This window comes from Corythoichthys intestinalis, unplaced genomic scaffold, assembly GCF_030265065.1.
Source record: "Corythoichthys intestinalis isolate RoL2023-P3 unplaced genomic scaffold, ASM3026506v1 HiC_scaffold_23, whole genome shotgun sequence".
Lineage (NCBI taxonomy): Eukaryota > Metazoa > Chordata > Actinopteri > Syngnathiformes > Syngnathidae > Corythoichthys > Corythoichthys intestinalis.
Genome location: NW_026651592.1, coordinates 5,587,764 through 5,613,160, shown reverse-complemented (window position 1 = coordinate 5,613,160; position 25,397 = coordinate 5,587,764). Strand labels below are relative to the sequence as shown.

The 25,397-nt window shown below is 41.1% G+C and overlaps 1 protein-coding gene across 2 annotated transcripts; it reads right to left on the bottom strand.

Moving 5' to 3' along the window:
* Positions 1 to 588: 588 nt before the first annotated feature.
* On the bottom strand, positions 589 to 25,397 carry LOC130911103 (cytochrome P450 2G1-like). 2 transcript variants are annotated; one of them, XM_057828816.1, is made up of 9 exons: positions 24,284 to 25,385; positions 21,542 to 21,704; positions 21,225 to 21,374; positions 14,059 to 14,219; positions 13,785 to 13,961; positions 13,582 to 13,723; positions 8,547 to 8,734; positions 8,322 to 8,463; positions 589 to 2,691 (listed from the first exon to the last, which is right to left on the bottom strand). In XM_057828816.1, the coding sequence occupies exons 1-9, from the start codon at positions 24,446 to 24,448 to the stop codon at positions 2,510 to 2,512; spliced, it is 1,470 nt and encodes a 489-aa protein (XP_057684799.1). In that variant the 5' UTR covers positions 24,449 to 25,385; the 3' UTR covers positions 589 to 2,509. The 2 variants fall into 2 exon arrangements, with proteins under 2 accessions (XP_057684799.1, XP_057684798.1); XM_057828815.1 differs by lacking the exon at positions 589 to 2,691 and adding an exon at positions 6,358 to 7,037 and having other exon boundaries at positions 24,284 to 25,397.

Below are 25,397 nucleotides of genomic sequence, written 5' to 3'. Positions count from 1 at the left end.
ACATTTCACGTCTATCGAAATTACAAATAATGAAAAAAATCTATTTTTACTATAATATTTTTTGTTGGGTTTATAATCTTTCAAAAACTTGATTTAGTGTGAGAATATTTTTAAATTATTTAAATTACTTCTTAGATTAGATCAACATACAGTAGTATATGTAATTATTGTTTGGATTGGTGATAATATTTTGGCAAATTTAATCATATGGTTTTCATAATTATTAATCCTAGTATTAATATTGTTACAAAAAGATTTTGTACACATTTTGTATACATTTTTAAAATCCTTACAAATATATTTATTTTGCTTTTGAAATTGCGCTATTAAAAACATTCTAGCTAACAATCTAGCTAACTTTTTTAATGTTTTACAACTAAATGAATATTACTGATTAACACATCCCTAGTGTGAAATAAATAATGTCAATCAAAAGTGATCAATATATTTTTTATACACTGGTATTTAGGCAAGGCAAGGCAAATTTATTTATATAGCTCAATTCAACACAAGGCAATTCAAAGTGCTATACATCACATGAAGATCATAAAAATCACATTAAAATCAATAGAACGTAAAAACAAAGACAAACGAAATAGGAAATAAAATTATACATAAAAATGGCATTTAATCACAAATACAATCAAAAAATAAATCAATCAAAAAAATAAAACAAATACTACTTCTACTGGTATGAATTGAAATCAGCAATGGAGATAAGCACAAGAGGAATGGAAAACAAATAGATTGACATATATAGACAGTTATGAATATGCTGTGATAAACAAAAGCGTTTAAAACCCTGATTTAAAGGACCTAACAGTTTGAGCAAATTTCAGATGAACTTGTTCCAGAGGTGAGGAGCATAATAACTAAATGCTGCCTCACCCTGCTTGGTTCTTGTTCTTGGAACATACAGGAGACCGGTTCCAGACGACCTTAGGGGTCTAGCTGTTTCATAGGAATCTAACAAATCCAGCATGTATTTTGGTCCAAGGCCATTAAGTGTTTTGTAAACGAGCAGTAGTACTATAGTCTATCCTTTGACTCACTGGAAGCCAGTGTAAGGATTTCAAAACCGGTGTAATGTGGTTCCATTTCCTTGTATTTGTGAGGACTCTGGCTGCAGCATTCTGTACTAGCTGCAGCTTCCGGACTGATTTTTTTATCAAGACCTGTAAATATACCGTTGCAGTAGTCCAATAGTCCAAAGTAGTCCAAAATGAATGCATGCATAAGTTTTTCCATGTCTTGTTGAGTCAGAAGCCGCTTAATTCTGGCTATATTTTTTAGGTGGTAATAACCAGATTTAGTGACGGACTTTAGATGGCTATCAAATTTTAGGTCTGAGTCAATGATTACGCCAAGGTTTCTGACTTGATTTGTAGCTGTAAGTGACATTGTGCTAAGGTGATTGCTTATCTTTGACCTTTCCTTTTTGGCCCAAAAATGATCACTTCTGTCTTCTCCACATTTAACTGGAGAAAATTCTGGCACATCCATTCATTGATTGGATGAATGCATTTACTCAGGGAGACTAAGGAACTATAATCATGTGGGGACACAGAAATGCAGAGTTGTGTGTCATCTGCATAGGTTTGATAGGAGATGTCATACTGTTCCATAATCTGAGCAAGGGGAAGCATATAGATGTTAAATAAGAGAGGTCCAAGAATTGACCCTTGCGGGACTCCACGCATGAATTTGGTTCGTTCTGACTGATGGTTTCCGATTGACACAAAGAAATCCCTATCATGTAAATAAGATGTGAACCACTGAAGAACAGTGTGAGTAAGCCCTACCCACTGTTCCAATCTGCTGAGTAGTATGTTGTGATCAACCGTGTCGAATGCGGCGCTGAGATCCAATAGTAGCAGAACAGATGATTTGCCTGCATCGGTATTCCGACGAATATCATTTAGGTATTTTTTTAGCTAAAATTCCACGAAGGTCTCTTTTACTGCCACTTCTGTCTCGAGAGAGTCTATTTCATTTTTTTTTAATGTATCATTTCCAATCACAAAATGTGGAAAATTTTTGTGACTAGCTGAATACATAAATGACACAGAAATTCATGGGGTGGATTCCCCGTTTTTGCAGTAACGTCTTTATTATATACTGTTTTCTACAGATTCAGTAGTTATAACATGGCTTTGTAGGTTTATGCTATTCCATTCCGATTTCATGTTGTTTTTTTCATCCTTCTGCTGAGAATTTCAATGATTTTATGGCTAGAACATAGAATGAACTAATGTTCATTCGCTGCCAACCCTTCCACTTCAAATGGATTGGAGATCTATCGCAATCAATGGCTGCCAATGATGTAAGCTCTTAGGACTGAAATTGATTGGTAACCCTAAACATGATACGCGTTGTAGATAATGCATAAATTGTTAGATCGCAAAGAGGGGGATGGTCTTTGGGAAAATTTCTTTAATGTTCCAAAAAAGTTGGAGAACCCATTCGAAAAATAGTGCATGCTTTGATTGACAGGTTGGTTGTTCTTGTATCAGCGTGGCGTGGCAATGAGCAGGTGTCTTCGCGGCATGTTGGCGAAACTGCTGTACTCTGGAGTAAGGTCCACGCTGTCTGGACCTCCCGGGCAGGAGAAGCTGAACTGTTGTAACAGCGACACCAGGAAGATGAACAGCTCCATTCGGGCCAAAGACTCTCCGACACAAGATCGTTTTCCTTGGAAAACACACACCAAGGTTGGATTTACTGTGAGGCGTCACATGACTAGATGAATGAAATCTATTAGAAATTAGCGTCCAACACCTGTCCCGGAACGTATCGCTGCTTGCATCGTAACGTTGCTTGGGCGAAAAAGCGAAAATTGGCATTTTATATGCCAATTGTTGGAGTTTTTAATTCATTTTTCGCGCTAGACGGAGGCCTACAGAGATCAAACCCATCTAAGAACACTCTAAGGCTACGTTCATACTACAGGTCTTAATGCACGAATCCGATTTTTCCGTGTTTTTCCGACTCGAGTGAGGCATTAACTTAACGGTCTGAACGTGACAAGTCGCATAGAACTGGACCATTTCAAATCCGATCTGGGTCACTTTCCTATGTGGTTCAAATCCGATCTGGGCCACAATTTTCCAGACTGTCGCAGCGGTCTGTACTGTCCAGTCTCGGGAATCGGAATTCATGCACTAATTACGTCAGCAAACAGCAAGAGGCACGAAGGACGGCAGCGATGCAGGCATTAGCGCCTAGCTTGAACTCTGCTTTTAAGCACGAAGCGGGCTTGACCACAGTCATAAAAAAAATAAAATAAAATGAAGAAAAGGATAACCCTGTCAATTTTCGATTTTAATTCTGTCGCCGAATGAGCAATATTTCATTATTGCACACATGGCCGAGTCGGGGCACACTGACGCACCCACGTCATTTCTCGCACACACGTCAAGGCTTATGTGTGTGCGTGTATGCGTTCTATCAGTCCATACAAACTTTGAAAATAAAACTAAACGTGGATTATTAATGTCTGTTATTTGTGTCCTCTTTTTAAAGAGCAAAATATGATAATCCCTGGAATGACGGATGACAGCCAACGTGTGGTCATTTGTTTTGATGCTTCTGCGCATGCGGGTCGTCTTGCTCAGCGCGGGTCGGACAGCGAATTAATGCGCATGCGTAATACTTGAATGGTCTCAATGGACAAAGGTAGTCTGAACGGGCATGCCAAAAAAACAGATATGACAAAAAAATCGGATTTGTGCATTAAGACCTGTAGTATGAACGTAGCCCATGTGTTATGAATTCCCTGCTGTGAGGGCTGCCTCGCTTTTGGACAACTGTGTTGCTGCGCATGCGCAGAGTATTCTTGAAAAAGACCGCGGTGGAGGGGAAAAAAAAGTTCGTCCTCGGCCGAGTATTAATGTTCCTGCATTCGCATAAATGACCGTGTGCGTCGGTGATAAGTAAGTTGTAATGTTCGCCACGTATACTGAAATCGTATATGTGATGCTTTTGCTTGTGTTACTTTTTTATATTGTTGTTTGTAGCTCGTAGCACGTTAGCTCCGCTCGTAGCATCCCATTGCTAACGTAGCATTCTATTGCTCACGTTGCGCTTTGCGCGTGGTGATGTACTGTATGTGCAAAGTTGCACTGTATTGGATCGCTAGGTGTACATTCCGAATTTAATCACATTCGGTGTTCATATTTGAGGTCGCTGTCCATTGTGGTCTTGGGTGGCCGATTCATTTAGCTACCGAGTGCATAGCCTGCACCTGTAGCAGCCCGCTTGTTTGTGGGAATTGCCCTTTGTTATTGATAGTTCATTGCTTGTCCAATGTGGACATCTAGTGGTCATTTTTGGTATAACGCCTAGTTTATTTCGGCTGGAATTCATTCAAATCATTGTATTGTGAACTTTACATGTTTATTTCATTATGATAAGTTTATCGATGGTTTTCTAAATATGTTTCTTTTAGACACACACACTCACATTAATGTCCAGATGCAATCAAAGGCACTACGGATGCAAACAACTGTAAATAAAGTTCATCAAACCAATAGAAGTTGCTGCATCTTCTCTGAACGGAGGATTATGTCAATTATATACAGCCGGCAAATTTGTCACCGAACCCCTATTCCTTACACTAAGTACAATTGTGTAAAATTTCGTCAAAATCCGCCCAATCTTTTCGAACACACGGACAGCCACTAGGAGTGGGAACCTCTTGTTACCTCACAATACAGTACGATTTGCGATACAAAGCTCACGATAACGATGATATGGCGATACAATGATTATCGATACATTGGTCAGGAAATCATTCTAGGATATTCTACAAACAACTAATAAACAGAAAAACAAGCTTCTGCTGCGAATTGGAATGAGTTTATCACTTGTAGACGTCCAATCCATTTGAACTGAGAGGGATGGCAGCGAATGAACATTCAAACGGATTGAACGTCTGTGGCCGTCAGTGGCAGCCAATGCCAGGCAATAATTTTGGTCCCAAAACAGACAGGCTATTATCGTGGAATATTTTGGTAGCAACTTATTGCTTCCTTTTTATGTATTTGTTTTTTAGACATTGACACCTCTTTAAAACGATATCTCGATTCTTGGCAGGACCATAGCGATAACCTTTGGGGATACAGAGTATCATGATATATCACCATTTCGATATTTTGTCACACCCCTACTCAGCAGAGCTCTAAACATCCTTAAGGACAGCTCACATCCTGGTTCCCGGCTGTTTGAACTACTCCCCTCTGGGAGGCGCTATAGGTGTTTAAAAGCAAGAACAAACCCGACTGAGGAACAGTTTCTTTGCTAAAGTCATCTCCACCCTGAACAGCCATATGTAACACCACATCATCCAATGTCCAGTATTCATTTACATGCAATATACTATGTGCAATACTTAATAAGTGCAATATTCAATGCCTCACTGTCAACTTCTGCAACTTAACGTCTATTCACACATATTCTATGTGCAATACTTATGTACGTGCAATATTAATCTGCAATATTCAGGGGTGCACATATTTTTTTTGCCCAGGTTCTCAGAAGAGGACCTGGTGAAGTGACTTGGTCGACCCGCCTGATGCGATAAAATTATGACAAGCTTTACTTAGAGCCAATTACCTTTAATTAATTATATTAACAATTACATATTTTTTTGTAAAAGTGGGATGTCCACCTCATAAGAGCTCATAGAACGTGCATGTTTAGCTTTGTGAAATGCGAGCAAAAACAAGTTTGTCAGTGCATGGCGCTGTTCTTCATTAACTATATTCCGCCACTTGTCAATAGGGCGAGTAGGGTCCTGTCTGACATCGGTAGTTTGCGTAATTGCCACATGCGCTCTGTTTTTTTTCGTGCTTTTCAAAGTTTGGATTGCTGAAATTTTTGACCCAAATAAAATGCACTGCTCTTATCAGCGACATTGGGATACTCACGGCAAATTTTGCCCCACATTTCCGTGCGAGCATCAATTGCTTCTAGCCACGGTACCTCCCGCAGCCACTTTTCAGTAAAAGTCCTTTTTTTTCGGTAACTCCTTACTCAGTGGGGCCGGCCTCTTTGACATTTTGAGAAGTGATTTTCTCGTGTCCGCTGCAAATACAGTGGTCAGCCATCGGTACGCAAAAGCGTATGTAAGCCGTTGAGGGCCAGCGCATTTGTCTACATCCAGTGCGCATACGCGCATGCGGACCACTTATGTCAGACATGTCCAAAGTCCGGCCCAGGGGCCAAATGCGGCCCGTGGTCAAATTTCATCCGGCCCCCAGCCTCTGTCATGAAATGAATGAATGAATGAATTTATTGTCATTGTCATCATCATCATCAAATCATTAAAAATCATCAAAATCATTATCAAAATCATTAACAGTTTCAGAGTGTGGAACATTTTCAGAGTGGGATTTTGTTTACCCGAAGGAAAGACGAAGATGAAGACAGACAAGGAAGACGGGAAAAGCAAATGCTTATCGGAAACCCGTCCCCCATCAGCCCGGGTCGCACAAACAGCATATTGTGTATCAGTCCAGTCATAGTCTAACGCATTTCGTTCAAAAGTCATTGATTGCCATGGAAATTTCGCATATTGTCAATTTGAGTTGATTGTATCAGTTGATGTCCAAGTAGGTGAAGGGAGGGAAGGCCTGGGGTGCTATGGAGGCTCGCGTGTGCAGTATCCGCTTCAGGAGATTAGTCATCATCATCCCTTGCCCGGTTTGGTCGAGTGAGTCTCTCACGATCACCCAGCTCCGCGTCAATTTTTGTGACCAGTCGTGCGGCGGCGTCACTTAGCGTTGCTTGCTCCTTCGTCACCTGTGCCAATTTGTCGCCGTTGTGACGAGCAACCTCCAGTATCTCGTGGTGTTGGTTCTTCATCCTCATCGAGAATCGGCGAACCCAGAGGGCACCAAGAAGCAACAGGAAGGCAAGAGCCATCAGAGAGCCGAAGATATACAGGTCCTCGGCGTCCTCTATCTGGAGGGACGTTAGGCACAACGGCCTCCATTTACCCCGGGCATCCTCCACATAACCAGACGTGAAGGTGCTGGCTGGACATGGGCGTTGGTTGAAATCAATGTCTGGCCCGCACACACTTAATAAATTGGTTAGCAGTACTGCTACAAGCATATGACGTAGCTTACACACTAAATGCTGCTCCTCATTTACCCACTAAAAGGCAGCAGCACTCTAAGCAACATTACCACATGTGACCCTTTACTCACAGTTTTCTAAAATGGCGGCAATCAACAACAACAAAAAAGTTGACTGCAACAGCTGGCGCTACAAGGATAGGTGGAAACTTGGAAACTGGACTATTTCTTCACTAAAATACGCAACAATTGTGTGTGCCTCATTTGCAAAGAGACAGTCGCTGTTTTTAAAGAGTTCATTGTGAGGCGATATTACCAAACAAGACATGCTGACATGTACTACAAGATTACAGGGTAGATATACATAGCGAGAAATTGAAGCAACTTGAAACTAGTTTAATTTCACAGCAGCAGTATTTCGCAAGAGCCCGAGAGTCGAAAGAGAACGTCACAAAGGCTAGTTGCAAAATTGTTGAAATTATTAATTAAAAAATTAATAAAGCAAATGTGACACACAGAATGGCTTGCTAAAATTTGCTTAAATATATTGTTCTACGTAAACGACGTCAGCCAAGGTCGGCCCCCCACATTTTTACCACACCAAATCTGGCCCCCTTTGGAAAAAGTTTGGACACCACTGGCAATATTCAATGCGTGGGAGGGATGGCAGCGAATGAACGTTCATTCGCTGCCACCCTCCCACTTTAAATGGATTGGTCATCTACTAGTGATAAACTCATGCCAATTCACAGCAGAAGCTTGTTTTTCTGTTCATTAGTTGTTTTTAGAATATCCTAGAATGATTTCCTGACCAATGTATCGGTAATGATTGTATCGCCGTATCGTCAGATTATTGTGAGCTTTGTATTGCAAACCGTATTGTATCGTGAGGTACCAAGAGGTTCCCACTCCTAGTAGACATGGTCACAAAGCACATATAGCAATATACAAAGTCTCGTCTCGTGGTCTTTGCGTTTCGCCTGACACCTCTCGGTCACCATCTGTTCCTCTCTCCTACTGCGTCCATTACAATTACATGCAAAACGCCTATTATTTAAATTAGGTGATGGTGTCATCTAGCGACTTTTCATGGTTGTTCTTGTTATTTTTAAGTGTACTCAACTCAGTTAGTGTTCTTGCAGTCAGATTTCGGGTACATCAAAATGAACGCACAGTGTTTGGCTCAGAGGTCAAATGCCACAGTCCAGAACTCTTTCATAGTCTTGAGACTTTATGGTTTACCTGATGAAAAAGGAATGAATGCCGCATTCTTCTTAAAGTTGCCGTTGTGGTCCAGGAAGTGCTGCGGATCGAAGGATTGAGGATGCGCCCACTGCGTCTCGTCTTTTAGCACAGAGTGCAGCAGTGGCACAATGATGGTGTCCTATTTTTTACCCAACATTTAGACCAAGTCTTGTCAAGCCATAAAAACACAAAAGTGGGACACAAGGACTATACTTACGGTACCTTGGGAATGGTGTAACCACGAAAAGTGATGTCACGGAGCGTGTAGTGCGGCACGTTCAAAGGGACCATGTCCAAGAATCGTTGCACCTCGTGAATGACAGCGTCCGTGTAGGGCATGGACTTCCTGTCCTGCATGCTGACGCAGCGGTCTCGTCCGATCACGGCGTCAATCTCCTGCTGCATTTTCTCTGGATAAAAAAACAACCCCAAAAGGCAAAGACTTTCTTTCAGTCGGTGTAGATCACAAGTGTCAAGCTTGCGACCCGAGAGCCAGATGAAGCACACCTTGTCATTTGCTGCGGCCCGCTTCATGTTTTTAACGTATTTTTCGGACTAAAAGTGGCACTTTTTTCATATAGTTTGGCCGGGGTTGCGATTCACTCTCTGGAGCGACATATGTGTGAAATTATTTACACATTATTATATAATTTGTAGGGCTGCCAAACGATTAAAATTTTTAGTCGAGTTAAACACAGCTTAAAAATGAATTAATCGTAATTAATCGCAATTCAAACCATCTATAAAATATGCCATATTTTTCTGTAAATTATTGTTGGAATGGAAAGATAAGACACAAGATGGTTGTAAACATTCAACATACTGTACATAAGTACTGTATTTGTTTACTATAACAATAAATCAACAAGATGGCATTAACATTAACATTCTGTTAAAGCGATCCATGGATAGAAAGACTTGTAGTTCTTAAAAGATAAATGTTAGTACAAGTTATAGAAATTTTGTATTAAAACCCATCTTAATGTTTTCGCTTTCATAAAATTTGTAAAATTTTCAATCAAAAAATAAACTAGTAGCTCGCCATTGTTAATGTCAATAATTACACATTGCTCATGGTGCAATGTGGTAAAATCTTTCGCACCCAAGCGCCAGCATAGGGCGAAAAAACACCAAAAAACACAAGTAACAAGTGGACATGGCACTGAGCTGTCATTTTAATCTGTTTGAGCGGGGCATGTGCGTTAATTGCGTCAAATATTTTAACGTGATTGATTTTAAAAATTAATTACCGCCCGTTAATGCGATAATTTTGACAGCCCTAATAATTTTAAGTTATTTTTACACAAAACTGCAAGAGGGCGCTCAAGGCCTGCGTTTCAACACTGGTGGTAATTTATAAAAATAACTGAGAAGGGCTGAACAAAATGGCAATAACTGAATGGAATGGAATGGAATATTTGGAACTGCAATTGACAATTGCCACATTTACATGGAGCCAAATATTCCAATTACAATTGGAATATTTGTTCAAACCGAATAAATGTGTTCCATATAAACACCTCATTCAGAATGAACAGGCCCAAACCGAATGGAATTTCATTCCGATTCACAGGGGTGGAATATTCCTTTTCCCAAACCGATTAGAAGTAAAATTATATCATGTAAACAGGGAAGCGGAATGGTGTCTGACTGCGTTCTTTCTGCACATGCTCCGTACTGACGTGGTGACGTCACTTGGTGACGTAAGTAACGTCACATGCAAGATGGCTTCCAAGCAGACGCACAGCGCACCCACACAACTTTTTAAATGAACGGCGTGTCATTCTGAAGTTTTGTTTCCACTCGAAAAGTTAGAACAGCAGCTGATCTGACGATCGATCTCCATGTTTTGCAACGTGACGCTTTGTTTTGATTAATCTGCGCATGTCAGACGGCAGTTGTCAAACGTCCTTTCGGAATAAAGGCAGACACATGTAAACGCTGGATCGGAATAGATGAAGTGACATGTAAACAGCTGATGTGAAATTTCCATTCGGAATGATTTGAATCGGTATGAATAAAACTCAGCATGTAAACGTGGCTAGTGACTGTCGTAAGGGATGTAGAAGAGGATGTGTGCACTTTTTACCACCAAAGTTAACGGAGTTGTTTAAAAGTTACACAGAGGATGACGATTTCATTGGATTTAGTGTTTTGGAGTGACACTGATGGTTTGGTAAATTTCTTAGCATGTTCTTTATGCTGTAGTTATCTGAATAACTCTTAATAGCTATGTTACGTTAAAGTGCGTACGACAGGTGAAAAAAAGTCTAAAATAGTATTATTATGTGAATTGTAATCAGATTTTGAGACGATTCGACTATATACAACAAATTGGCAACGCGCAGATGACAAGAATTTAGTCTTTTAATCTGCCGGAGGAAAATGTGACGAAGAGAGCCTCAAAATGTCATCGTTTCAGTCTCTCTTCTCCAATATTTTTACAGAATATTCTTTCTATCCAAGTATTTTTCCCCAATAGCTAAATAAATGATATGATCATGACAAATAACAGTATTGTGCTAAATGAAATATGAAATAATGAAATGCATTTATTCAGTACGACATGGCAAAATTACTCCACAATGGTCAAAACTGTCGACTTCACCTTTACTGTCGCACCTCCCGAACGATATTTTATGCCACTGTAGTTAATCGGGCTTTTGTCATTTCCCTGCCCCTGCTTCGGAGAATGTAAACAAACCATGAGGCGTGACAGCTAGCCGACATGCTAACCCAAACCGAGTGATATTTCAAAGTCTTCGAAGATAAAATTCACACATAAATAGCCCGGATAATTTCACGCGGCGGCAGGGTTGTCGGTTGTCTTTGCCGATCGAAAACCCGCCCGTCGGCGAGCAAGTTAGAGCTCGTCGTTCCCCTGCTGAGGGCAGAGGGCTCGTTTGCGGGGAAGCAGCTGGACAATGACTGCCGGACAAACCGGCTGATGTTGGAGGAGTGCGTCGCTGCCACATGGTCAACACGAATATGGCGTAAAATAATGCTTTACTGCACGGCAAAGACGTAAACAGCAAGAGAGTCATACGAGAGCGGCTGCAATTCACATGGCAGAATGTGTCTGAGGATAGCTTTTCTACATGTCTGTCCATGATCAAACGTAAGTAAGTAGTCCTTTATTTAAAGAAAGTTTGTAGTGTTTACTTTGTCATCGCTGTATTCGCAGCCATTTTTAACACAAAGTTGCGATTTCTGATCGCGTAGAAAATTTGACAGAACACCGGGCACATGAAGAGGGCAATAACCCGAGTTTAGTGCTCTCCCGGCGGGGGGATGTGTGACAAGTCGCCGGTTGTCGGTCTAGTGGACAAGGAGCATGTCAGCCACAAAATGCAAGCCACCACCGTATTAAAATGTTCCCAGTATTTGACATCATACAAAACACGATGTTTACTCACTTCCTCCCAAGTCCAATGGAGCCACAGTTGTCGCACACTTGTTTTGGCCGATCTCGGGGTGAAGGGGAACTTTCTGAAACCCAAAAAGGCTCACACACCTCTCCGTGGTGCAGCCACAAAAGCCTGCAGCCGTTTGGCTGGCGTGATACGAAAAATGAACTAATTAATCCGCAAAGTCAGCTGAATCCGCAGTCCATCTGCATGCTATAAAGCAGGGGTCTCCAAACCGGTCCTCGATGGCCGCTTTGGGTCCTGGTTTTTGTTCATACCGATCAAGCACAGACCTTTTAACCAATGTAGTTTGTACTAAAACAAGCAGCACCTGACTGCAATCAGCTGATTACACTTATAAAACACCAGATTGGTGAAAAGGTGTGGTCCTGTTTTGTTGATCCTTCACCCACTGCGGCTCTATGTGGAATAGTTTGGAGACCACCGCTATAAAGCAATGCTGTATTGTGAGATGCTGACCCGGGTGACATCACATTCGCATTCGTCCTAAACCCGAGACTGGAGCCGGAAGTAGCTCATTTTCATGGCGCGGGATTCAAAAATTGAATATATAATACAATCCTTTCCACACACACCCAAGCTATCCATTTCATTCAGGAGCATAAAAGACCGAGTGAAATATGAATTAAACATGCTAAACTTTAAGATTGCCAGTTCTTAGTTCGTTGTTTATGCGTCATGATACGTGAGCATACCGTACACTTATTCAGACTGTTGTTCTCTATTTTTATTTTAAATTGCCTTTCAAGACGACATGTCTGTTCTTGATGATGGATTTTATTAAATAAATTTTCCCCTAAAATAAAGTAGCTAAAAATCGAGGACTACAGAATTCTTATTCATTCATTCACTTTCCGAGCCACTTATCCTCACCCGAGTCATGGGGGTGCCGGAGCCTAACCCGGATAACTTTGGGCTTTAGGCACTGCGTGTACCCCACCTACTAGGCGGGGTACACCGTGACTCAGCTTCCAGCCAATCGTAGGGCAGAAGGAGACAAGCAAGCATTCACGCACACACTCATAACTAAGGACAATTTAGAGTAGGGATCGCAATCGCATATTTTTGCACCTGAGTCTGAGTCACCTGATTTTCGAGAATCCGCCGATACCGATTCCAAACATCCTACTGTCCCACCGTGCCGCCTTCATAATGGGAATTATTTTTAAAACAAGACTGACGTAGAAAAATGTCTCTATCAAATGCTTCATTGAGTGAGTCCACTCAAATCCACCCACGCTGCTGAGAACAGCCTCTCACTTACACAATGAGTTGCCACAGCACACTTATGCAAATTTAACGATGATTGACACATTTGTGCTTTTGATCATAGAGCTACCAAGGTTGTCTGGCAAGATCAAAATTACAAACCTGTATATCATTGTTAACTTTAAGTACCAAACTCAAGACGGACAGTTTGGCTGCACTGCTTAGCGGGAGGGTGGGGGTCTAGGGGGTTGAGAGACTGTGGCGCTGTACGACCATGAAGCAGAAATATATAGAATTTAAAAAAAAAATTAAAACCCTGATCCTGATCCTCTGAAATATCGGCTCGATTTCCGATCAAGTGATCCCTCATTTTGAGTTCGATCAGCCTACAATTTATGTTTTTGGGATGTGGGAGGAAACCAGAGTACTCAGAGAAAACCCACGCAGGTGCGGGAACAACATGCAAACTCCACACAGTAAGGCCGGAGACCGGGACTGAACCCAACATGATCCCAGAAATGTGAGGCGAACGTACTAACCACTCAGCCACCGTGTTCTTATTTTAATCTTAAAAATCAAAATAGCATTGGATGAATAAGAGGAGGATATTTGGTTGTTACCTTGTACTCCAGGATATTTGATCAACACACTAAGTGCATATCGGATGGTGGAGCTACTAGTTTCGGTTCCTGCTATGAAGAGATCCATGACTGTGGCTACTAGGTTCTCGTAGAAGAAGTCCGTGGAGTCGCAGTGCTTCTCCTGGGGATGCAAATTGGGTCACAACCTGTCCACATGAAGGACTCGGTCTATTTCTTCCAACCTGTTGGATACGGTTGAGGAAGCAGTCGATGTAGTCTCGGGGCAAGGCGGGAACCAGCGAGTCCTGGTGCTGCCGGACTTTTTCCTTGATGAAAGATCTCACCACCTCTATTTTGGTGAACACCTTGTGCTGGCGACCAGGAAGCCGCTCGGTCAGCCATGGAAAAATATTATACATCTGTGGAAGAATCCAGTTGTTGGCATACTGAGAAGAAATTCACAGATGTGAAAAATTGGCGTATTTGTGTTTGTTGATGGACTCAAGTGGAGCTTGCCTGCCCCAGAGGGCTGGCCAAAAACTGGAGCATTTCGGAAACGATGGCCAGCAGCTGCAGGAAGTCTGCGTCCTCATAGTCATAACGTTGGCCGAACACTAGGCAGCAGATCACGTTGGACACGGAGCCGCTTAGCAGGAATGACGGGTCAAAGGGGGCGGCTAGAGGAGAGAGAGGAGAGAAGTTGACACAAACGTGTCACATGCTCATGACATCATCAGAGGTAGCCAAGAAGAGTGACACTCAAGACTGTTTAGAAAAAACTGAACTGCTTAAGCCAGGTTTCTCATTTATGTCCAAAAAAGAAATTAAATATGAAAATTGTATTCTCTAAACAATAATCTACTAAATCTCTCAAAATGTTCAAATTTTACAAAATAAAAGTCATATTTTTCAAGAAAAAAGTCACAATTGTGAATAAATCAACAGGCTTTCTACAAAATATCACAATTTCATGAAAAGAATACTTTTTAAACAAAAATTCGTAATATTCTAGACCACTGGTTCTACACCTGGGTTCGATCAAACCCCGAGGGGGGGGGGGGGGTCATTGAGTAGGTCTAAGGCAGGGGTGTCCAAACTTTTTGCAAAGGGGGCCAGATTTGGTGTGGTAAAAATGTGTGGGGCTGACCTTGGCTGACGTCCTTTATGTAGAACAATATATTTAAGCAAATTTTAGCAAGCCATTCTGTGTGTCACATGTGCTTTATTATTATTTTTTTGATCAATAATTTCAACTAGGGCTGCAGGTATCGAATATTTTAGTAATCGAGTAATCGACTGAAAATTCTATCGATTAATCGAGTAATTGGATAAAACAAATACATTTTTAGGTGAAGAGCAATTATAAATATACATGAGAAAACAAGACATTTCATCTAGTCTTGAACCATTTTCAGTCAATCAATGTCTTTATTTTCGATGTATATTGTTGAAAACAGCCAACAATTGCATCTCAGATGTAACTTACAATACAAAAAAAAGACTAATTCACTGCTTTCACTCAAAAAACCTTTAGACCTTATTAAAAAATATATATATATATATACCTAAAAATGCCTTTACGCTTGATAACACACATCACTCAAAAGTTAGGATTTTTTCCCACGTCTTTCAATTGAATATCTATTTGTGTCAAGCCATTTTTAAGTTCTAGTTAAGTTTTAAGTTAGTCTAAACTGTAAGTCCTGATAGGATTTTGAGTTTTTGCAGTGTTCAAAATAAATGTATGATACAGGCTGTTTTGGAGCACATTAGGGACTAGTGCTACTTGGTGTTTTATCCAGCAATGACTACTGAGCTAAAATTGATAGTTAGCATTATTGAGTTTTTATTTTACATCCTCATCACTCCACACCGCTATGTTATGTTAAAGCCTGTATGTAAGACACGTTAGCCACGCATCGAAAGTGGTCATAATTAATAGAAACCTAGCCCTCCGCAGGGCTAACGTTATGTGAGCTAGTCACAGTAGCCTTAATCTTATTTATTAGCGCTTTAGCGCTCTTTATTAGCGCTTAGCGCTCTACTGCTTTAAGATGGCGGCTGTTTACTAATGCTGCCCAGACGCGGCCGAGTCTGTCAATGCGCATCTAGTTCAACATACGTGTGATCTCTATGAGACTCATCAGACGCTACCTGCTACCAACCATTGTGCGGGCTAGTATTTAGCAACATCGGGATCGTTTGTAGGGGCTGTCGGCTGCAGTAAGTTGTTTTTTTTTTGCTTCTTCCTCTACGCACGTGACATCAGCGCGTTGTCCCGCATTAAAAGTAGTCTGAGCAAAACGTGATGATTAGAACTGTCAAAATAAACGATTACTCAAGGTGAATAAAATTACTCGGATCAGTTTTTAAACTCGAGTTACTCGAGTTGCTCGAGTATTTGTTTCAGCTCTAATTTCAACAATCTCGCAACTAGCCTCTGTGGCATTCTCTTTCTTGCCTGACACAGCCAGACTATTCTCCCTGTATTCTTCAAACACTGTGAGAAATAGTCTGTGATCCAGCCCATTAACGGCCTTTCGAGCCGGGTACAAAATCAATCGTCCAATCAGATTAGTCTATTTATGTGACGTATTCTTAACGAGTAACGTCACTCTTGCGCGTCGAAAGTCGTGTCTACAACAACACAGATGGCGAACAGGAGAGCCGAGAATATGTTCCAATCCGTGGTAAAAACAGTTTTAAATTACCAAAAACACATCGAAACAAGTCATTGACAACAGTCAACATGGCTCGCGCTAGCCATTTTGAATAAACTTCTCCATTCTCCGTTCACGCTAATTACTTGTCGCTTTAACAACGTCACGTCTGCCCGTCGCTGATTGGTCCACTCCGCTGTCTGTTTGCTGTGGCTTGCTCTGCCCTTCGAATTTAATCCGCCGGACGGTCACCAGACTCAATCGCTGGAACAGCGGTGAGTCTGGTATACCAGGCAATTCTCTTTCGACTCTCGGGCTCTTGCGGAATACTGCTGCTGTGAAATTAAACTTGCTTCAAGTTGCTTCAGTATCTTGCTACGTATCTTCCCTGTAATCTTGTCGTACATGTCAGCGTGTCTTGTTTGGTAATATCGCCGCACATTGAACTATTTAAAAACAGCGTCTGTTTCTTTGCAAATGAGGCAGACATAGTTGTTGCGTATTTTAGCGAACAAATAGTCCAATTTCCACCTATACTTGAAGCGTCAGCCGTCACAGTCAACTTTTTTGTTGTTGATTGTCGCAATTTTAGAAAATTGGGAGTAAAGGGTCACAAGGGGTAATGTTGCTGTTGTCTTTTAGTGGGTAAATGAGGAGCAGCATTTAGTGTGTAAGCTACTTCATATGCTGGTAGCAGTACTGCTGACCAATTTATTAAGTCTGTGTGCGGGCCAGACATTATCGATTTTATAACAGAGGCTGGGGGCCGGATGAAATTTGACCACGGGCTGCATTTGGCCCCCGGGCCGGACTTTGGACATGTCTGCTCTAAGGCGTTTGGCGAAGGTGAAGAAACGCAGAGTCCTGTTTAGACCTTAGACCCTTTTTAGACCAGGTTTTGGACTGGTTTGCTCCTAATTAACAGGCTTAATCGATTTATTTTAACTACTAGTCCTGGATCTGATGGAAGGAGGAACTGGTTTGCTCAGTGGAAGGTTAACTCGCACTTGATATGAGGGAATACAACAGACCAATAGACACCGGTCTCCATTTTTGGCCTGTTTATAAAACATGCTGTCAAAATGAAAATAATTTTGAAAATGAATATGCTAAATTACTAGCTTGCGAACATAGATATATTGGTTTTGAATTTGAAAACAATTGCTATATTATCTAATTCCGAATGGTTTGGTGAATCCACATGTGAAACTTGTGGGGTTCAGTACCTTGAGCAAGGTTAAGAACCACTTTCTCTAGACCAGTGTTTTTCAACCAGTGTGCTGCGGCACACAAGCGTGCCATGGCAGATCGTCAGGTGTGCCACGGGAAATTGTCCAATATCACATTTTCTTTACATCGTCGGCGGAGTTGCAGTACGAAGGAAAGAGTAGGTAAAAGGTTGAACTGCTCAAGAACTGCTCAAGAACTGCTCGGATTTCTAGCCATCAGCCACCTGATGGCTAGAAATCCGAGCAGTTCTTGAACGTGACACAAGAGACCGTCCAACAGCGCCATGGTGCCAAGCGAGCTTAAACGTCATCTCTTAAAGAAACACCCGTTGCTTCAAAACAAGTCGATGGACTATTTTGTTCGACTTGAAAACAGGCCAGGATCTAGGTTTACCCACCAGAGTGGGCACTAAGAAAACTTGAGGCGGCCCAGGAGGCAGGCGATTTTTACCCTTTGCATTTCTCCGGGCTTGGGACAGGCGCAAGTAGGACACTGGCTTGTGTCCCGTTGAGGCTGCATTAATTTTTTTGGGGTTTATTTGTTTTTTGTTGTTTTTTTGTTTTTGTTTTTTTTCCATTCATCTACCGGTACTTATTCTCGCAGTCAGCGTGATGTCACGATGACGTCATCTCGCATAGCAACGTGTCGCCATTTTGAGATGGGGACATGCACTGGTAGACATCTGTAGACAAACGTCTGAAATTCATATATTTCAGCTGTGTTTTGCGTCTTTTTTTTTTTTTCATAAAAACGTCTTAAACATGACTTATTATTAGGAGTGTGACAAAATATTGAAATGGTGATATATCGTGATACTTTGTATCCCAGAAGGTTTTCGATATGCTCCTGCCAAGAATCGAGATATCGTTTTAAAAAGGTGTCAGTGTTTATTTAAAAAAAAAAAAAAAAAAGGGGGGGGGACCAACAAGTTGCTACCAAAATCTTCCACCATAATAGTGTCTCAGGTAACTCTAAAGCTGCCATTGATGGTGCTCGACACCCATCCAATCCATTTAGACTGGGAACGTTCGTTCATTCTATCGATTATTTTAGTAGTAGATTAATCAATTAACTATTTATTTTATTTCCAATGATCAAGTAATCGGATAAGGAACATAAAAAATTAAAATACCTGAGCTGAGCCTCACATGGTACAGTATATTAAAAAAAAAAAAAAAGGATCTATGTACAACAAAAGAACAATTGACTAACTTACATAGCAAAAGTCCGCTAGCTTAAATGCTATAAAATGCTAACGCTTTTTTACAATGCTCTTAACAAATGGCTCAGTTACATATTCCCAGAAAAAACGGCTAACTATACCTTTAAACTAAATTCCGAATGCATTCAAAAAACCATTAGCTCAAACAAAAACTTAGCTTATGTTGGTCTTAACAGGGAGCAGATGGATTCAGCCATGTGAAATGAGATAGACTAGAGGGCCGTGTATCCACCCAAATCAATGAAAATAAATGCAAACACTTTCAAAACAAACCATTACAACGCCACTTTAATTAAACGAATACTTGAAGCAGCAAAATTTAATTTGAATCTTTTTTTTCTAATCGAATACTCGAGTTAATCGATTAATCGTTTCGGCACTAATCCGACACCAGAGCATTCGCAGTCATTCGGTCTGATTTTTCGGGGCATTTACAGGCATTACAGGGCATTTACCTGTTGAGTTTGAGTCACTACCTAATCATTTGGGTGATTCCCAGGTCACTTCCTGTTCTGTAACTCGAAACAAACAAGAAGTGACTCATAAAATACCCCCAAATCAACAGGAAGTATCTGAAAATCAACAGGTAAATGACCTTAAATGGCCCAAAATGACCTCATTGCCTGGCATTGGCTGCCAGTGACAGCCATAGACATTCGTTCATTCGCTGCCATCCCTCCCACTTCAAACGGATTGGACGTCTACGAGTGATACTCATTCCAATTTACAGCAGAAGCTTGTTTTTCTGTTTATTAGTTGTTTGTAGAATGATTTCCTGACCAACGTATCAATAATCATTGTATCGCCATATCGTCAGATCATCGTTATCGTGAGCTTTGTATCGGAAATCGTATCGTATCGTGAGGTAACAAGAGGTTCCCACTCCTACTTATTATTATCACGAGTCACTGCCGACAGACAAAAATTAGCGTGTATTGGCCTGCAAATCTGCCCATACAAAGTCGCCGCTGATAGCTGGATAAACAATCCAAAGGAATTGCCTGCAGTGGAGTTCGGAAACATCTACAACTACCTCATAAAGTCACCCAGTAATTTGACCTTTATCAATTATGTGGAATATGTACTGTGTGGAACTAAGAAAACTGGTAGTATATACGGAGTGATTATTTCTGCCATAACCGGTAATTCACCTCCAAGCGTTATTTAGCCGTGAACACGTCACGGCAAAATAACCAATTCCCACTAGGCCAATAATATAATGATTGACCGATCAGAGCAGTCCACGTCAAAAGAAAAATAACGCTTTGCGAGTTGTCGGTTACGGTAAAAATAACCACTGCCTAGTCTATTGATTCCTAGCAGCTAATTGGGGCAAAAAAATCGATTCAACTTTACTCACAAGTAATAAAATGTTGGCTGCAAACGTAAATGTGCCTGGATTTAGGTTCCCACTGGTGAGAATGGTCCACGGAACCGACTTCTTTTACTGTTCCCTGATTGATTGCTTTCAGCCATTTACTTGTCATTTTCTTCTCACGAGGAAGAATGAACAACTTCAAATGCGGCTCCGAACTCTTCCTTGTGCTACAACTCGCAACACGGCAACTTTTAGTCATTCCGACGGAAAAAAAGACCACAAATAAGACCAAAGTTCAACGCATTTGTACTACAATGCAGGATAAAGCAACTGCTTGTGACTCATGCTTTGCCCCCATTTAAATATGGCGACGCTTTGTTGTGGCTGGTGACGTCATTAATGCCCGGATGTCCGACCGCTAGAATGTGTCTGGAGGAGAGAGAGGAAGTGCGCGGATAACAAACAAGGTTGGAAAAACAGCTTGTTTTGGTGATTGCTTGTTCAGCGTGGTTGTGGCCAACAGTAACCTTTAATCCTGCAATAAAAAGTAGGTGAGGCCAACTCTCCGTGCGTTGTCTATATCCAGCGTGACGCTACAATAGATATTCCCGACATTTTAATTGGGTGGGCACGACTCACGTCTGGGTGGGCCGTGGCCACCCCGGCCCCGTCCATACATCCGACCCCGCTAGAAAACACAGAGAAACAGGCAACTTTTTTGAGAAAAACTATAAAGGTAAATGAGAAAGCCCTCAAAGCCTTGTTGCCAAACTTGTTGCTAAATCCCCAAAAGTCCCACGTTGTGGCAGAGACGTTGAGACTACCTGCCTGCAAAGACATTGTCAGCGAGATGCTCGGCCGTGACGCGATTAAAGACATTGCTAAAGTCCCCCTGTCTGATAATTTGGAGCTTTTCAAGCCAAACTGCTATAAAAACGGAGAGAGACAGAGCTGTTGAAGAAGATTCCTGCCAGGATATCGTCTTTGTGTTCATCTAAACAGGCTCAAGTTCCACACTAAGTAAGTATAAATATCGATTTATTTAATTATCATATATTTATTCAATATTTTTGGTTTGTGGTGTGCCGCAACATTTTTTTCCAATGTAAAAGCGTGCCATGACTCAGAAAAGGTTGAAAAACACTTCTCTAGCCTGTATATATTTAAACAAAAATATTACAATAATAACATCAAACTCAAGTTGATATATTTATTCACTTATTCACACGCATACGTGGATTTAAAAGAGCACCTTTCTGCATCTGAAATCGTGCCACCAAGTGTGTGCTCTCTTCCTGGGTCCACGCCTCCATCCCTGTTCGACCCATCCCAAAATCTCGCAGCGTCGTCAGCGTGAAGCGTCGTAGCTGACGCCAGGCCTCACCATTGCTGAGGCCTAAACCTGGGTAAAAGAAACATTAACGCCCCCCAAAAAACTCATAGACATCCCAGAATGCTTTATACGCCTGGCGGGCCACCAGGATTTACATAGGGTTAGGGTTTCTGCCGGTGTTATAATGATTTAGTTTTCCACCCTGCGTCCAATCCATTTGAACTTGGAGGACTCACCATATCCTCGGGTGGCTTTGACGAGGAACGGTAGCTGCATTCGGCCTGTAAAATCGTCGGCGTTGTCCACCAGAGCCTCTTTGACGGTCTCGTGGCCAACCAGGACCACTGTGCGTTGCCAGCCTAGGTGCAGTGTCATCACTGGGCCATACCTTTCACTCAGCTAAAAAATACAAATATGTGAATAAGCCGTTCCATTTTAAATCACTGGCTGACATTGACAGTGATAGACGAACCAGAGTTGCACTTAAAATGAACTGTATTTACATTGAGTACACAGTAACTGTAATATACTGTATTACAAGTTATACCACTCGAAATAAGAAAATTCATTCAAATTCAACAACCTTCCTACTGTTCTAACGGTTTTAAAGTTAATTAAGACTGACTGCCGTTGGCGGTTGTAGACATTTGGCCTTTAGGGTTCAGGGAAAAAAGTGTTTTGTTAAAAAAACTAAGAAAAAGAAAAAAAAGATTTACAAAAGAACAAACCCCCACCTAATATAGAAAATTAAATTGCAGCAAAAAAAAAAGAAAATCGTGATATGAAAAATTCAAATAAAAGAAAAATAAGAAATAATAGTAACTATATAAAAAATATATATTTACAAATTACACATTTAAAATAGATGGCTCCAAAGAATCTGAAACCTGGAGACTTGGATGAAATAAAATCCTCCATACAGAAGTTGGAGGTCTCCTTGACTGGCTTGATTCAAAACCAGAATCAAGAAATCGTCAGAGAGCTCCATTTACTTCGCGCTGAAAATGAGAAACTCAAGCAGGCGGTCGAGGAGAGAGATGATCGCATCAAGAGGATGGAAATTTTGGCTGACGATCTCGACCAGTGCCGACACGCAGATGAGCATCATTTCTGGATTACAACTGACGCCTAGCCCAGGGGACACAGTGGCGCAACTGGCAATTGCTAAACTGAAAGAGTATGGAATAAACATGGAACCGCTGGACATACGTCGCTGTCTTCTGCTCCCATCTGGGGGGAGAGGACCGGCGACGGTGCTCATGAAGCTGGCAGACCACAAGACCAAAACTGCCCTGCTTAACCAGCGCCACCACCTGATAGGGTCGAAGATTTTTTTTGAATGACAACTTGACTCGCCGAAATGCCAAAATTGCAAGAAAAGCACGTCAACTCAAGAAAGCTGGGAAAATAGCCAACACCTTGGTCTCGGATTGCAGAATCCTTGTCAAGACGCAGGTTATGAAGATAAAAGCTATCACGAGTCTTGACCAGCTAACTATAATAGCTGGATAACTGTAAATACTACACAGCGGACCAGTATATCAACTCGTGGATGTGGATGGTAAGCTGAAACCTATCAATGGCAGGAGTCTCTACAAGAATCTCGAACACACTAAGGATTACCTACTAAAGATAACAAAGGCTCTGACTTTAATTTGCACGGACATAACATGACACGAATGAATCGGGCATCTAAGGGGGAGGGGGTGTTGCAATTATGATTGACAATCAACTTGAATGTATTGCAATTGAGCTCCTAATCCCCAATTGTAAAAACATAATTATCTGCTGTGTCTACCGAGCTCCTGATTCAAATGTCTAGTATATGGAAAAGATACTGTATAAAACGAATAATAAGCATGTTTTCGTTGTGGAGACATTAATCTTGGGATAAAATATATACAGCATGTTGTTTGATTTTATACATACATGTCTGATGAAACTGTTACAGTGACCTTTGTGTGCGCCAATTGTTGCCGCTACTCACACCAGCTGTGATAACACATAATCACTTTTGCCACACACATAGCCACAACTAAATGTTCCACAGCAAACAGATGCAAAAATGTCAGGGACATGACTAAGCCATAACCTTGTACGCCCTGAAATTAATTGAGCTGCTTGACTGGACGCTAAGTTACTAAACTCAGATTGTTGATTGTGTTATTGTACAGTTTTGATGTATGTTCCATGCCTGAATGTGCGTCTTTAGTAATATGGGGGACGGGAAACTGATAAGCATATGCTTCATCTCGTCCGCCTTTGTCTTCTTCTTCGGTTCCTTCGGGCAAATCATATCACATTTTGTAATTGTCAATGATTGTCAATGACAGGGGTCTCCAACCCAGTCCTCAAGGCCCACTGTGGGTCCTGGGTTTTGTTCCAGCCGATCCAGCAGAGACAGTTGAACCAATGAGGCTTCTGCTAAAACAAACCACACCTGACTGCAATCAACTGATTGCACTTGTAAAACACCAGATTGGGGAAAAAGTGTTGTCATCTTGTTTGGTAGGAATGAAATCCTGCACCCACAGTGGGCCTTTGTGGAATAGGTTGGTCAATGATACCGATGAGGGTGACAATAAAATTCCATTCCATTCCAACTCCAGTGCACTGCCTCACGAACAACGTGCAGGGAGAGGTAGGGTTGGATGGAGAGTGAGACTATGCGTTTTGCTCGGGACAGCTCATCTGCATTATTATTAACTCATTGGCTGCCATCGAATATAATAGACGTACAAACCAATTTGACAAATCTGCTAGCCACGCTATTGCCGTCAATGGCAGTGAATCATGATCATGATCAGCCAGTCAAATGGTTTTGAGGGAGGCGCTTTTTAAGCCATATTACAAAATACAAATAATTTAAATTCAAAATGATTACTATGGGTGGAAAACTGCTTTTTTACCTTTAAAGTATAGTAAATGTTTGTATAGTCTTGTAAAAGACCATAAGTGTAATTCCGTAATTGTCTGACCTGAAGCATGCTCTTAAAAGGAACATGTTTGTCCAGTTGCGGCAGGTTTCCGAGCAGAGGAAACCCCAGTGGGCCTGGAGGAAGACGACCTGTGTTTTTGTTGTAAAGTAACCACAGCAGAACCAAAAGCAGCACCAGCAGCAAAATTGGTCCAGAAAGCTCCATGACACCTACACAACTAGGGGTTACTCTCAAATGGAAGACAAAGTGTAAGAAGTTATATGACTCTAAATTGCACCTTCACCCAGTCGTCATCGGCCAAAACAAACACAGGTCAAGTTAGCAACATGCACAGCCACGTAGGTGAAATTGAAATAAAGTCACAAAGGTTAACATTTCTTGGACTTACATTGGTTTTTAGTTTATAACATGCAAGAGTAAAACTAAATCTAAATAAATCCAAAACTAAATTTTATTTAGTAAAGTAAGCTGGCATGAACCCTTCTAAAACTCTTTAATGCATGAATTATTGTTATTATCATTATTTTAACTCTTACTTTGGTCATCTCCTGAGCTATTAGGTGTATTTATTATAACTGAAAATATATACGCATTTTTGCATTTCAACAAATTAAAACAAAATGCAATTCATTGCGAGTTAACTATGGACAGCATGCGATTAATCTTTTAATCGCTTGACGTCACAAGTATTAAAATTTGATAAAATAATGGTTTTTAATATGGAAAAATGATTAACGACGGCACTAGTTTATACAGAGAGTCACTACTTATAACATGGCTTTTTGCAGGCTTGTACTATTAGAACTTAATTAGTTTATAAAACACATTTAAGGTGCTTCTCTCTTACATCCTTCTGCTGTGAATTTAATTGAGTTAATGACTAGTTTAACACTAGTAGACCTCCAATCCATTTCAAGTGGGAGGGAACAAACCCTCCCAATTCAAATAGATTGGACAGGATAAGGGTTATAGAAAATAAATTGATAGATCACGGGGGAGAATTTCTCCCTGGCCCCCGAAGAGATAAAAGTTGTGGTAAAGATATCCAGAGTCGACTTACTCTTTTTACAGCTTTTTTAATGCTTTTAACAGGGGTGAAAGTGGGCCGGAACGGTCTGGAACGCTGTTCGGGTAAGAGATTCGGCGCCGGAAC